Below are 14,368 nucleotides of genomic sequence, written 5' to 3'. Positions count from 1 at the left end.
GATCCCAAAATCTGGCAATTTACAAGGTAAGACAAATACAATGAACAAAGTCCTGAGTTTCTAACATATACTCGGATCCCATACTTGCATCACAGACTTACCTGAGACTTTTAAATCAAAAGTAAGAGTGTCATCTCCAATTTTGCATGTGTATGTTCCTTCATCTTCTTTCGTCACAGCTGATACCACAAGCTTATGCAGTTTTCCTTTATCTTCCACAGTGAATTTCTTGCTGGCTGTGATTTCTTTGCCATTTTTGTACCACTTAACCATGACATTGGCCTCAGAGGTCTCAGAAACCAATTCAACCTGTTTTCCAGCGATGGCCCTGATAACTCCTCCACTTTTCTCTTTGTTTATGAAGTTTGCAAGTGCTAAAACAAAATATAGATATATAGTGCTGGTAAATAACTGGGGGGGGACATTAATAAATATACATATACATTAGGTATTAATTTATCATAAGACCAAATGTGCATGTTTAATTGTGGATCCAATTACTAGATTCTAATTCAGAGCAGCCTTTATAAACCATATATCTGATTATCACATGTCCAAAAAAACAGAGCACACAGACAACTAGAGGTTTTGTGAAGGGGCAATGAAGCTCTAAGCAAAAAGGCTTAAAGAGAATATCTGAAAGGTGAGGAAAGAAGCGAAACAAGCAAACTGGAGAGAAAGCAATGAAAGTTATTCAATCATTGTATTGTAACCACCTGGCAAAGAAATTGACTCTAAAAGAAGCTAAAATGTAATCTAGATATATTAAATTAAAAATCCATGCAGATATGACATAGGGCTGAAATGAAAAGCAATTTCTTCCTGGAAATCAATTGGAGTAAAGATAAACAATAAATCTGGCACTGTACTGACATGTAGTCAAATAATCGAGCCACCAATTGCCTCAAAGCACAGACTGAAAAATCCACCAATATCTTAGCTAAAAACATCTTTTCCATGTGACTCCTTGTAAAAAGGGAGTCTCCATCTTCTTTGTAGCCACCTTTTAAATACAGGAATGTGATGATAAGGCTTCTCCTGAGCCTTCTTTTCCATAGGCTGAACAAACCCAGCTCTCTTGGCCTTTCCTCATACGGCTGCCCAGTCCTTGGATCATCTCTGTGGGTATTCTATGAACCCTCTCCAGTCTTTCCACATCTTTTTTGCATAGTGAGGACCAAAACTGAACACAGTATTCCAGGTGTGTACTGACAAATGCCTAGTAGAGTACAGCTCCATTAGCATTGCTATAGCTTAGCCTACAGGTTAAAAGTTTGGGGATGAAGAAGAGGGTAATAGGTTAATTCATGCACCTTTCACTTCCTCAGAAAAATAGAGTGAAAAATACAACCACATCAACCTGAAGTAGCCTTCTCAGATGTCTTGTTTTAATGCAGGAGGTCATGTGTTGGGGGATGCCTGGCACGTGAAGCCCCTTGGCAGTGGAGGTACTGCAGTGATAAATGGCAAGTGCATTTTCTAGCGGAGCTCATTTGGGCAGGGGGCCCAGTGAGTGACACACCTCTGGCCATGGCTTGGCACGGTGGCCTCTCGGCAGCCACATGATGCTCATGAGCCAGACACAGCTGACCAGCTCATCAAATGATTCACCAGCTAGCTGTGCCTGATTTACAGGAGGAACAGATAAAAAGGTGGCAATGCTGAAATGCAAAATAGTGAAACAGCATTTGTGAGCCTCATCCTGCAAGGATGAGAAGCATCAAAGCTGATTCTCCAGGAATCAAGCTACAAACAGCAGTTGTTTAAGTTACAGCTTGTCAACACAGATTTTAAAATGATAGCATTGATTACTCATTTTATGGTCACATTACATTGAAAAGTACATGGAAATTTCCAATCGCTAATACAATTAAGTCTGTGGTTAGACCCACCAGCATGAAAAAATGATGTTAAAAAGGCAGGAAGAGTGAGAAGTAAAACAAAATGAAGAGCAGCTGCCAAGCGTAGACAGCACTTCCTCCACGGATTTAGTCACATATTTTAATTATTTTTTTCAGCTCTTTTGAGTTTGCTTTCTGAGAATAACCAAGTAAGTTGTCAAATGTAAGACACAGATTATTCTGAGGCTTTGTTGTTTCCACAGAGACCAAGCGGGGGAGAAGCCAGCAGAATACAATGATGAAGCACCTCATGCTTACTCAATATATAAACAGTATGATAATTGATGGGAAGAGGGTGAGGTATGGTATGGAAAATCAAACAGCTTTCCAAAGTGAACTTGCCAATTCAAGGCAAAATTGCAAGTTCACTTTGGAAGATCTCACCCCAAATGATGTCTGACAATAGGCTAGACTGACCTGAAGTCAGGTTGTACACTGTGAACCTCAGCCAATATCCAGATGGTACCCATGAGGATGGGTCTAAAGATACACTAGGGCTTTTCAGCCAAAATCTGGTCCCATTCAAGGCAGACAAAACTTGTATGAACTAGTTCACAAAAGCCTGCACAGATGGAAAGGCTTGTAAGAGGGAAGTTAATGCTGTGGTTTCAGGGTAAAAAGGTTCAAAATTCCATGTTTTGCTCTGGGAGTGAAGTGCCCATGAGATAGATAGCAGGCAATATGGATGGAAGGGATTGCCATGAAAGCAAAAACAGCTGAACAACAGGGTAGCTGTAAAAACAGCACTGGTTCAAATCTAACAAGCAGAAAACATTAAAATAAAATTATTTATACAGCTTTCCATCTGAACACCTTGCACATAACAATTATAGAATTCTTGAATTGTTTAGATTGGAATGGATGTTAAAGCTCAGCCAGTTCCACCCCCTGCTCCAAGCCCCGTCCAACCTGGCCTTGAACACTGCCAGGGATGGGGCAGCCACAGCTTCTCTGGGCAACCTGTGCCAGGGCTTCACCACCCTCACAGGGAAGAACTTCTGCCTCATATCTGATCTAAATCTGAAAAGGTATTTAACACAAAACCAACCAAACAAAAATCAAACAAATAACCAAAAAAGAGGAAAGAAAGGGAAGGGAAGGGAAAGGGAAAAGGAAAGGGAAAGAGAAAGGGAAAAGGAAAGGGAAAGGGAAAGGGAAAGGGAAAGGGAAAGGGAAAGGGAAAGGGAAAGGGAAAGGGAAAGGGAAAGGGAAAGGGAAAGGGAAAGGGAAAGGGAAAGGGAAAGGGAAAGGAAAGGAAAGGAAAGGAAAGGAAAGGAAAGGAAAGGAAAGGAAAGGAAAGGAAAGGAAAGGAAAAAGAAAAAAGAGAAAAATCCCACAATGCCAAGATGATCTTAGTCCATCAGAACTTTAACCAGAGCTGAACTAGCTCTTTAGTGACCTATATCATATCATGTAGCCATATATCCATATCACGTAGCCATATATAGCCATGACCATATATCATGTAGCAAGTATAGGGCAGACATGGCATAATGTACATCCTACCCCTCCAGCTGAATTTCTTCACCACAAGAGCACCTTTTCACTACACAGCATCCAATCTCAAGAAGTGACTCCAAATTCGCGTGGGATATCAAGACACCAATTCTTGTGAACACACAGCTCTTATCACTGAGTCAGTATGAGATTTTGTATTCACTCCCAAGTTCCACTCTGGGACAACAGACACTGTCAAGGCTAGATGTCCAAGGGAGTTATCACAACTCCCTGCACTACTTGTTGATCATTCCCTTTCTGTCCCTTGATGACTATCAGACTAGGGTAGGAAGAGGCCATTAAAGCAAAGCAGCCCAGACAGTCACATACCTTCCACTGAAAGCTGATAGAGCATTTTGTCCCCTTCACAGACACACTCGTAAACTCCAGCATCCTCTGCTGCAGTGTTGCGAATTTTCAGGATGTGCTTCTTCCCCACAGTTTGGAGCTCGTATTTTTCACTGGCCTTAAGCTCTTTGCCACCCTTCATCCACTTCACAGTAGCGTTTGCATCCGAAAGCTCAGCCTGAAGTTTGGCTTCCTCCCGCAGCCGAGCAGAGACCTTTTCTACGTCTCTGCTCTTGTTGGTAAATCTCACTGCAGCAGCTGTCAGGATAAAAGGCTTTGTTATTTCAAGTTGTTTTGAGATAACACATCCCTGATACAAATCTGCTGTAGACTGTGATATCTCCGAAAAAGCATTAGGTCCTGTTGCTGTCCTCAAGCCCATGTCAATACTGAGAATTTTTTTCTGGTTCAGGATATTTGATCTGGATTTATTGCCAGAGTCATTAAGGGGAAAAAATGCACACCTTTCTGCTGAATAATAATACTCTAAACATGCTTCTGCAGGCATTTTCACACGAAGTCAAACACATCCTTCCACAAGGAATGTCTATGCACTAGCTTTTGTCATGCAATGTAAGTATATACAGATGTTATCGCCTTTTCACAGAGGACAGCTGAAGCACCCAACTCTCAATGCTAAGTCAAGTTACATTATACTAACTTGTACGTCACACACATCTGTGGTAGACTAAAAAACCTCCAAGGAAAAAGAAATCTGTTAGTTAATTAATATTGCTTTACTTTTGAAAGACTTTACTACAGTCAGAAAGCCTAGCCAAACTTGGAGCTGAAATTACTGGCTTAAAGTGACTCAGTGATAGATCTGGTGACAGAATGCACTGACTGATGGCTGCAAACTACAGAATTCATGAGTTGATGTTAGGCAGTCTAGCTCAGATACAAACCAGCTGGCTAGATCTACTCATTTTGAACTCAGTACTATCATGGTTCATACTAAGACCCACGTTAATTCAAATGGTGCAATTTCAGACACATCATACAGACCAGGCATCTGTGAAAGCCTCTGCCCCAGACGTAATCATCAGGTCACAGGAAATGCCCTTTCACAGGAAGAAATAACTACAATTGATGAAAATACATACCTTTCACTCTCATCTTGGTGCTGGTGTTAATGTTATTGGCAACAAATTTCACTTCTGCTCCATCATCATCCTTGGTAACATTTTTTATGATTAAGGTGTGAGTAGTTTGGTTTCTCTTAATGATGTAGGTCTCACTTTCCTGTAAGACTTTACCATTAAGGTACCAAGTGCCGGAACATGTTGTTGTAAGGTCAAGAGTAAACACAGCATCTCCTCCAGGTACAACTTCAACAGTTGTCAGGGGTGTTTTCACAGCTGGGACTGGTTCTAGGGAAGAACAACACATATCTCTGAGGCCAAAAGACACAAGTTCTCAGTGTAAACAAGATATGAGAATAAAAGTTGCGCAGTCTTAGGCTATCTCTATGCACTGAAGGCAATACACAATTGGTCAGCAAGGTTTGATTTCTACAACTGCAAGTAGCTGACCTCTGGTAAGGTAAGGTCAGTTCCTGCAGGGAAAGAACAGGCATATATTACCTATTTTTCCCTAAGATATTTAAAGGCATAACAAGCCTGAAACACATTGGTTCCCAACAAGTATGCTGTTTATACAACCACTATTATTCTTAGATTACAGAAAGAGCCTAAGGAGGCCACTCAGCCTACTAGTCACTTCTAGATATTGTAGGAAAACACAGGCGTCCTCAGACAGGTAGTGAAAAGCGTGGCAATAACAACACACAACATCTGTGCAAAGTCTGTGTGGATATTGTCTAGCACAATGAACCAAAGATAGAAGCAATCCTGTTGTACACAGTGATTCTATGGAGAAGAGAAAGCTCTTAACCTTAACACAGCTTCCAGTGCCTAAAGGGGCCAACAAGAAAGCTGGAGAGGGACTTTTTACACTGGCAAGGGACAGGACAATGGGGAATGGCTTTAAACTGGCAGAGGGGAGATTGAGATGAGATGTGAGGCAGAAGTTCTTCCCTGTGAGTGTGGTGAGGCCCTGGCACAGGTTGCCCAGAGAAGCTGTGGCTGCCCCATCCCTGGCAGTGCTCAAGGCCAGGTTGGACGGGGCTTGGAGCAACCTGGTCTAGTGGAAGGTGTCCCTGTCCATGGCAGGGGGTTGGAACAGGATGATTTTTTAAGGTTCCTTCCAACTCAAACCATTCTGTAATTCTATAATGGTTTTACCCTTACCAAGGTGCATGCTCCCTGGGAACTCCAGGTAGGGGCCCTGTCCATAGGCGTTGACTGCAGACACTCTAAACTGATAGTCAGCCTCTTCCAACAGGTTGCTTACAGTATACTCTGAGACAGTGACATAAGACTCATGGCACATCACCCAGGTTAAGCCACTTAGTTTCTTGCATTCCACGATGTAGCCGTCGACTGGAATGGGTCGTTCCATCTTCGGAGGGGACCATACTAGTGTCACTGAGGTTTCTGTTTTATTTTTCACCACAGGGTCAGACGGGGGTTGGGTGGGAGGTTTTTTGGGAGCTGAACAAGGAAAAACAGAGCAAGAAGTTTATGTCAGAATGGAAAAGCCACTGTGGCTCACCTAAAAAGCTTACACTGGACTAAAAGTTATTCTTGCTTAATAAACCTCCATAAAACATTTATGTGAGATGGAAAAGCAACAGAATGGATGGAAGATATATTTAGGCTACATTACACAAAGCTATACAATAGCCCTACCTCTACAGCTAAACATACACGATTTCCATATAATATTACAATTGTCTGCACAAAGTGTCTACAATGAACAATTCGCAGGCAAAAATGTTCAGTGCTAGACACAGACCCACACTGCTTCCTGTACAGCTCCTGTGCAAAGCAGGCTAATATTCAGCTGGTTGTTTTCACTCAGAGGATGAGTAAAACCACCCAGAAGCTGTTCAAAATTCTGTGCACCAAATTCCTAATCCACCTCCCTTGTGTGAATTAGAACTAAAAGAAATAGAATTAAAATACCCCAGTGGGATTACACTGGCAAGGTGACACAGTTTTGCCATGCTTACTAGACATCATTGTACAGGGATAGTGGCACTAATATTCTAAGTCTGTTGGTATTTATCTTCTGTCAGAATTTCAACCTTACACATCCCCAAAAGTCAGGAATGTAGATGTGCCTGTGAGAGCCAATGCAAGGCAGGGCACCACTGCATCCAGGAAGAGCGTGGCAACATTTTGCCATGCTTTGCACACAGCTGAGGCACCTTTGCAGCAGTGGGAATCCACTCCATGAATGCAGCCTGTGCCATTTCTTGAGTACCTGTTCCAACCATACACTAAAACATTTTAGCCTCGATCCTCAACAGGTTTCAATACAGAGCAGCTAAACATCGTACAACTGGGACATTTCAGAGACAAAAGACAGATAGATGTGAATAGCAGTGTGTGGTGTTTAGAGTTATGGAGACCTCAGCTGCTTGTTACACAGTCTTGGCAGTTCTCTGTGGCCACTTCCATCTGGGTATCTGTCCTCTGTCCTGCTTCTGAATTTTGTTATCCCACCCTTAGAAGGTGCGTTGTAACTTTGCTTCCTAAGAGTGATAGCTTTCACTGGGGATCTCTGTTCTACTAATTTACGCAGAGCCAACCTAGGGCACTGAGGAGTTAACTTTAAAGAGAAATTACACAAAGTCGTGTCTCCACTGCAACACCTTACCATTGAGGAGATGTGGCTGCTTTATGGTACCTGAGGTGAAAAATGTATCCTTGCAGGTATTTGCAAAATGAAGACTTATGTTCACCTTCTCATTCCTCCTGAACCCTTTAGAGGAGGCTTAAGTCCCATGAGGGTTATTCACTGAGTGCTGCCACTGATACAGTCAAGAGGCCAGGAATTATATGATATGCTCTAGTTACACATCTACTGACGTGGTAAAGGATTCATTTCATTTAATTATGGCTATCTGAAAGGTGTCCAGTTTAAGGCATTCAAACAGATGTCAGCTGTAAACCCACAAAGAGCAGCATGCTCAGGAGCAATTCATTGCAACTTAAAGAAGGTGTGCAAGGTGGCTGAAACAAATTGCACATTACAGATACTCAAGTACTCATGACTACACAGGGAGCCTCTATGACGAGCCTACACTAAGAACTGAACTTGCAGACAACTGATACTCTCTTTGCTTCAGCTTACCCATCTTTAAAATGGGCATAGTAACAATGCAACTGAGCAAGTAATATATAAATATTTATTGTCTGATAAATTCTATTAGAACAGCCAACACCAATCTTGTCCACCTAATTGAAAAAATGTGAACATAGTATACAGGTGTTTTCAAGCAGCTAGTCAACCAAGTGTGCATGAAGTGTAAAAACAGGAAATCTCAATGTGATACACTTTTATGTCATTACATAAATAATCACCTAAGTGTTTTGGGGTGCAGAGTTACCAGGCTGTCAGTTACTGTGGGTCAGAGCTAGATGCCAAAGGTCCTATTAGCATCTCATTAAGCTGAAAACCAGACCCTGGAACCAGATGTCTTGACCTTACCATGAGAAAGGTAATGTAATATTTTTTGAGAGAAATCTGTTTGTGGGAAGACAGCTTCTTACCTCTTTCTATTCCATGAATCAATACTGTCCTTCATAGCTTAAACAGAATTCAACATCAAACTGAACTTTGTCATTCCTAATTAAGAACTGCTTGGTTGGACATTACAGCTTTCCAAACACCTTAAAAACTGCCATAGTGCTAAATGTGACACGTAACCTCTTTTTTTTTCTTTTTCCTCTTTTTAGCTCAATAGGATCAGAATGGCCCATCCAATTTTAGATAACACAGCAGATATAAACCTTTAATTAAATATTTCCTTTTACCACTGACCAATTGCAGTTTGGAGGTGGTAGCAGGAGAAAGGAAGTATTACTTTTTCCAATTAGTGACTACAATGGAGGATTTGTCCACATGCAAACCAGAACTTGAGCAGAGCCAGAAAGCACATGTAGCTCTCTGTCTTAAAATGAAGTAGTTTCTGCCTGGGAAATGCAGCACCATAAAAATAAAGCTAATAAAATTAGCCAACTTAACAGAAACTTCATTTCAGATATGATCTCAACTAAATTGCACCTGCTCAGGTCAGGTGTGCCAGCTGAAGGAATTCTACAGCCTGTATGTTATATTATAACACATAATAAGGCTAAACAGGACAAAGATTCCTTCTTTCAGCATAGTTACCATCAATTCACAGGGTCCTCCCAACTTTTTCATATTAAAGAGAGGATGAGAGAGGATATATCTCTGCTGGTCTCCACAAAAGGAAGGAAACTATATTTTCAGTAAGAAGCATTTCCCCTTTTTCTTGCAGTTTTGGTTTGGTTTATATATATAATTTTAATAAAAACTTTAAGAAGCTAAAATCAAAGCAAGATGTTTCAATGTTTCAAGTTCAGTAGACATCTGGCTGCCCAAAATGCTTAATCTGCATGTGTGTAGATGTTCCTTCCCAAATCCTTTTACTTGTTATAGAATCATAGAATAGTTAGGGTTGGAAAGGACCTTAGGATCATCAAGTTCCAACCCCCCTGCCATGGGCAGGGACACCACGCTCTAAATCATATTACCCAAGGCCTCATCCAACCTGGCCTTGAACACTGACAGGGATGGAGCATTCACAACCTCCCTGGGCAACCTATTCCAGTGCCTCACTACCCTAACAGGAAAGAATTCCCTCCTTATATCTAATCTAAACTTCCCCAGTTTAAGTTTGAACCCATTACCCCTTGTCCCACTACTACAGTCCCTAATGAAGAGTCCATCCCCAGCATCCCTATAGGCCCCCTTCAGATACTGGAAGGCTGCTATGAGGTCTCCATGCAGCCTTCTCCAGGCTGAACAGCCCCAACTTTCTCAGCCAATCTTCATACGGGAGGTGCTCCAGTCCCCTGAACCTCCTCGTGGCCCTCCTCTGGACTTGTTCCAACAGTTCCGTGTCCTTTTTATGTTGAGGACACCAGAACTGCACACAATACTACAAGTGAGGTCTCACAAGAGCAGAATAAAGGGGCAGGATCACCTCCTTTGACCTGCTGGTCACGCTCCTTTTAATGCAGCCCAGGATACGGTTGGCTTTCTGGGCTGCAAGCGCACACTGCCGGCTCATGTTCATTTTCTCATCGACCAGCACCCCCAAGTCCTTCTCCACAGGGCTGCTCTGAATCTCTTCTCTGCCCAGCCTGTAGCTGTGCCTGGGAAGCTAGACTGATAATAAAATTCATATTTTGACAAAAATGCTCAGGGCACCTATGTACTTTCATGGAAGATCCAGCACACCTGCAAGTTACTCTGATGTTTCTGTTGACTCAAAACCTGGGGAAGGAATTGAATGTTGACTGACTCTGCCCTCCAAATCCTCAGTGAAGAGAGAGGGAGAGATAAGTGGGCCCTATTTGATAGAAGAGGTATTATCCCAATAGCAAGAACTGATAAGTGCTCCTTGAAGAAACTAATGATTTTGGAAAATGACATCATGTAGATGGAGCATTCGCAGTGCTCTGCATGCAATGAAGCAAAGCAACTGGAATGTGTGCAACTTACACATTGGGGTTTTTAAGCATCTCCTTGTGGGGACAAGACACGTGTGTCTTACCCCATGCTCTACTCTGTTATCATATTATGTTCATTCCAGCATGAAATAAGAATGATGCAGAGAATATGCATGTTTGTGCCATGCTCTTTCCCCAGGACTCTTCTCTCTCTGTTTTGATCTCTCCATAACATCTCATAACACTCATAATCAGGCTGCTGCTTTTGTACAGCAGACATCAAACCTTCCGCTGTCTCTGGGCAACAAACTCACCATGTCAATACCTGAAGCAACAGTACTACCATGGGAATACCTGCCTGCTGGCGAAAGCACAACACCAAGGCCAAATGAAAATGAAGCTTACTGGTCACAGTGAACTGGGTAGAAGTCCTGCTTTCATCAGCCAGGAAGACAATTTCACCAGCATCTTCCATTTTACACTCTCGGATGGTCATGGTATGTTGCTTGCCAGAGCGTGTGATGGAGATTCGATCACTGGATTTCACTTCTTCTTTATTTTTCAGCCATCGGATATTCTGGCAATCATTGTCCAGCTCCACACAGAAGATGGCTGTATCATTTAAGAAGACTGCAGTCTTTCGTGGAAGTTTCTTAATGATGTTCCCTTTAAATAAGAAAGTAATTATGATCAGCAAATAGTAGACATTGAAGCCTCTGGCAACAGACTGCAACAGGACTGGTCAAACAGCTCTCACCTAATCAAAACATTGTAGACACTATGCAGACACCCCTGAATGAATTCCTAGGCTCTGAGTTGTACAGAACAGATAATCCCCAAGACTCATTTTGGCCTTCAAAGAGAGAAAAGCTATCTTGTTTGACTACAGTCACTCATGTTTCTAGCCTACCATGTGGAGTCTGCTGTTTGGTAAACACCAGGTATGTAGCCTTGCCAAGAACAGATTTGACAGGGATACAACTTTCATTACTCACATATGCTGGGAATTCAAATTAAAACATTGCTGAAGTGGGTCAGTCTTAAACTTGACAGGTGTCTCATCTGTCTTTGGGATTTTGCCTCCATCGGATTTACCAGTAAGTTAGAAAACCAAGATGGCAAACACACCAGTCACCTGAATTCATAGAAAATACTCGAAAACCCTCAGACGTCTTCTTGGAGTCAGCCCAGAAATAGACATGGAATGAACTTTACTTATTTGTATCCTTTCCAAATGACTATGATGATTATTACTTATTGGAATAACCTCAAAGTTATTCCTTGCAATTATTCACAAGAAAGCTTGGACTTCTTCATGAGGATACCACACCTAGTGACATATGGTGACTAGCTCCAGCCCTGTAATAGTCCCTGCGAGGCAGAAGAGCCCTCACCCAGGCACAGCACCTAAAGCTATCTAATGAGAAGCAATGCCGAAGGCCTTCATGAAGCAATCAGACACACATTTCATCAGCAGGATTCAAGACCCCAATTTTCTGCTCACATGTCTGCCCTCAGCAGTGTCCACATCGCCGCAGCCCTTTACACCCTGCCAAGCTCTCGCTTTCTCCCAACCCCACCCCGCTGCTCTCTCAAATCTTCCCCCCCAGCAGGCACACGGCTCCTGCAGGAAGGCTCTGCCTCCTTTCCCTCCCAGGAGCTCCACCTGGCTCAGTCACTCTCTTTTTAATGGAACATGCCACCATAGCACAAACAAGCACAAAATACCAGCTGTCCTACTGGGGCCAAACACACTGACAAGAGTTTGGTTGGTCTCGACTTAACAGAAAGCGGAACAGAAAGATGTCTACATGAGCTCTCCCACATCTCCAGACTATATTTTCCCTTCTGCCTCCACCCATACGCACTCTCTACAGTTTGCCTATGATACAAATGATGACAAAAAGGAATTTGATCAAGGATGCATGTCACCCAGCTGTCTCGCACCAATATAAGAAGTGAAGAACAACTTCTGCTTTCCCTGGGAGTAAAGTCAGGCTTCAGATGAGGGAGGGCAAGTGTAATCCTGTAGCTATGAGAGGTCTCCAGTTCATGCAATAGGAGACAAAAGGGAACTACAAGACATCTGGAGAGGGACTTTTGACAAGGTCAGGAAAGGATAGGACAACAGGGAATGGCTTTGAACTGACAGAGGGGAGATTTAGACATTAGGAAAAAAGTCCTCACTATGAGGGTGGTGAGGCCCTGGCACACATTGCCCAGAGAAGCTGTGGCTGCCCCATCCCTGGAAGCAGCCTGCACCACATACCAGACCATCAACCACAGCTTGTAAGCCAGGTTCCCAGTGTGGTCAGCACCGCTCTTGGACAAGATTTGTTATTGTGTTCACCAAGCACCAGGTAAGATAAGTGTGAGACAGTGCCAGGGAACACATCTGATGCTTGGGATCATGTTAAGGAGTCTACAGTGTGAGGCTAAAGCTTATAGGCCTTATAGAGAGCCCCTTTAAGCACAGGTCCCCAGCCAGGTGACATGTCTTCTGCAGCAACACCATCTGTCCCGTGTTCCAGAAACCCCTGGCAGGAGACCCAGGGATCCACTGACCTGACACACATGGCTCTCCTCTTGCACCACAAGGGAGTCTGCTGTCCTTCACTGCACACACACACACGGGGTGAATGCCGTTCGTAAGGTTGAGTCTGGAGTGTCATGTGTGAATCTCACACTTGGTAGGCGAGAGCCTTTCTTACCTTGGACAGACAACTCCGCAATGGTCCTGCTCCCTTCCTTCATCTCACAAATGTAGACAGCATCATCGTCTGCAGTGATGTCCTGGACAGTGAGGCGGCGATATGTGCCCTCCTCTTCGATGTTGTATTTCTTGCTCTGCCGGAGTTTGGTTTCTTCCTTGAACCAAGATGTCTCTGTACTAGGAACTGGCACTTCACATTGGAAGGTGGCAGATTCTTTCTCCCTCACTTCAAGATCCTTCAGTTTTTCCTTGAAGGGTATTGAGGGCTCTTAAGAGGGTAAAAACACAAAGGATAAATGAGAGTTTGATGGTCTGTGGTGAGAGCTGTGCAAATAAATAAGCGAATAAAGAAAATTTAAACAATAACACTCCTTGTGTTATTAATTTGTCCTGAGCCACCATCTAAACCTATAATCAAGCCCTACTACAGCAGGTGTATTGCTCTAATGTAAAAAGAATCCTAGATCCCAGCAGAAGTATTCTAAGGACTTATCTAAAACAACGCAATATCAGTCTGAACTGCAGTACTTGCCCCACAGCACCACGCAGAGGTGTTTGCTCCAATCCGAAGCAACACGAACAAGTTGGTGAAGTATCAGGTTAATAAAGTCTGCTCTTGTGGCCTGCTTGACCTCCAGCACAAACACCTCTGCACTGCACCTCCTCATTTAGTGATGCCAGTGAGATGAAGGACAGGACCTCCCAGCCTAACTTCATAGCTAACAACAGCCACTTCATGTCAGAGTATAAGCATTTAAAGTAATCGTGCTACAGGTGGGTAACAGCAAACAAGCCTGTTACAGGAAAAGCAATTCTAGGTGAGGGTGTGAGCATCTGAACTGGTCAGCTGGTGAAAGAACCAATGTTTTTAGGGGTCTTGCAGCAAAAGCGAGCTCAGCAGAGTGATCAAAAAGGCACAGGAAGATGAGCAGTGGCTGTGTACAAGACAAATACAGGGGAAAGCATAGGAGTAAGTAACTGAGGGGTTTTCTGTTCTCCCAACCGGCAGCAAAGGCTCTGTATCAGCTTTTGTCAGCAACAATAAAAGAACTAGAAAAAAAGCCCAAGTCTCCTTTCTGCCCCTGCTTTCCAGCAGTGAAGCTGCTGTGTTCTGGCTTGTGGAGAAACCAGAGTGTAGATCAAACATATGAAACGGCTGCATGGCAGTGAGGAAAGACATTTTACAAACAGAACAATGTTTAATTCCAGTGACAGCTGCACTATGAAATCACCCTAACACCCCAGCACTAAACTGGAGAAAGGGGGTTGGACTGAAGAGGACAGCCGGTGGTCACAGCCACAGGACTGGTGTTGTGGTCATGTCACAGACTTGGATGAGTCAGTGCTGATACATCACCAGT

The 14,368-nt window shown here is 43.1% G+C and overlaps 1 protein-coding gene across 1 annotated transcript in view; it reads right to left on the bottom strand.

Moving 5' to 3' along the window:
- OBSCN (obscurin, cytoskeletal calmodulin and titin-interacting RhoGEF) overlaps window positions 1-14,368 on the bottom strand; it is a 185,689-nt gene that overhangs the window by 155,579 nt on the left and 15,742 nt on the right. Inside the window, exons 3-8 of the mRNA XM_061354784.1 lie at window positions 13,006-13,275; window positions 10,700-10,960; window positions 5,996-6,298; window positions 4,850-5,116; window positions 3,729-4,004; window positions 102-374 (exon numbers count right to left, since the gene is read on the bottom strand). Of these exons, the coding sequence (XP_061210768.1) occupies window positions 102-374; window positions 3,729-4,004; window positions 4,850-5,116; window positions 5,996-6,298; window positions 10,700-10,960; window positions 13,006-13,275 (1,650 nt within the window). The remainder of the gene's footprint in view (window positions 1-101; window positions 375-3,728; window positions 4,005-4,849; window positions 5,117-5,995; window positions 6,299-10,699; window positions 10,961-13,005; window positions 13,276-14,368) is intronic.

The sequence above is a fragment of the Neopsephotus bourkii genome, unplaced genomic scaffold, assembly GCF_033783945.1.
Source record: "Neopsephotus bourkii isolate Nb327-2 ecotype Australia unplaced genomic scaffold, CSIRO-AGI_Nbou_v1 NB_745, whole genome shotgun sequence".
Lineage (NCBI taxonomy): Eukaryota > Metazoa > Chordata > Aves > Psittaciformes > Psittacidae > Neopsephotus > Neopsephotus bourkii.
This window is presented reverse-complemented; position numbering and strand designations above follow the sequence as displayed.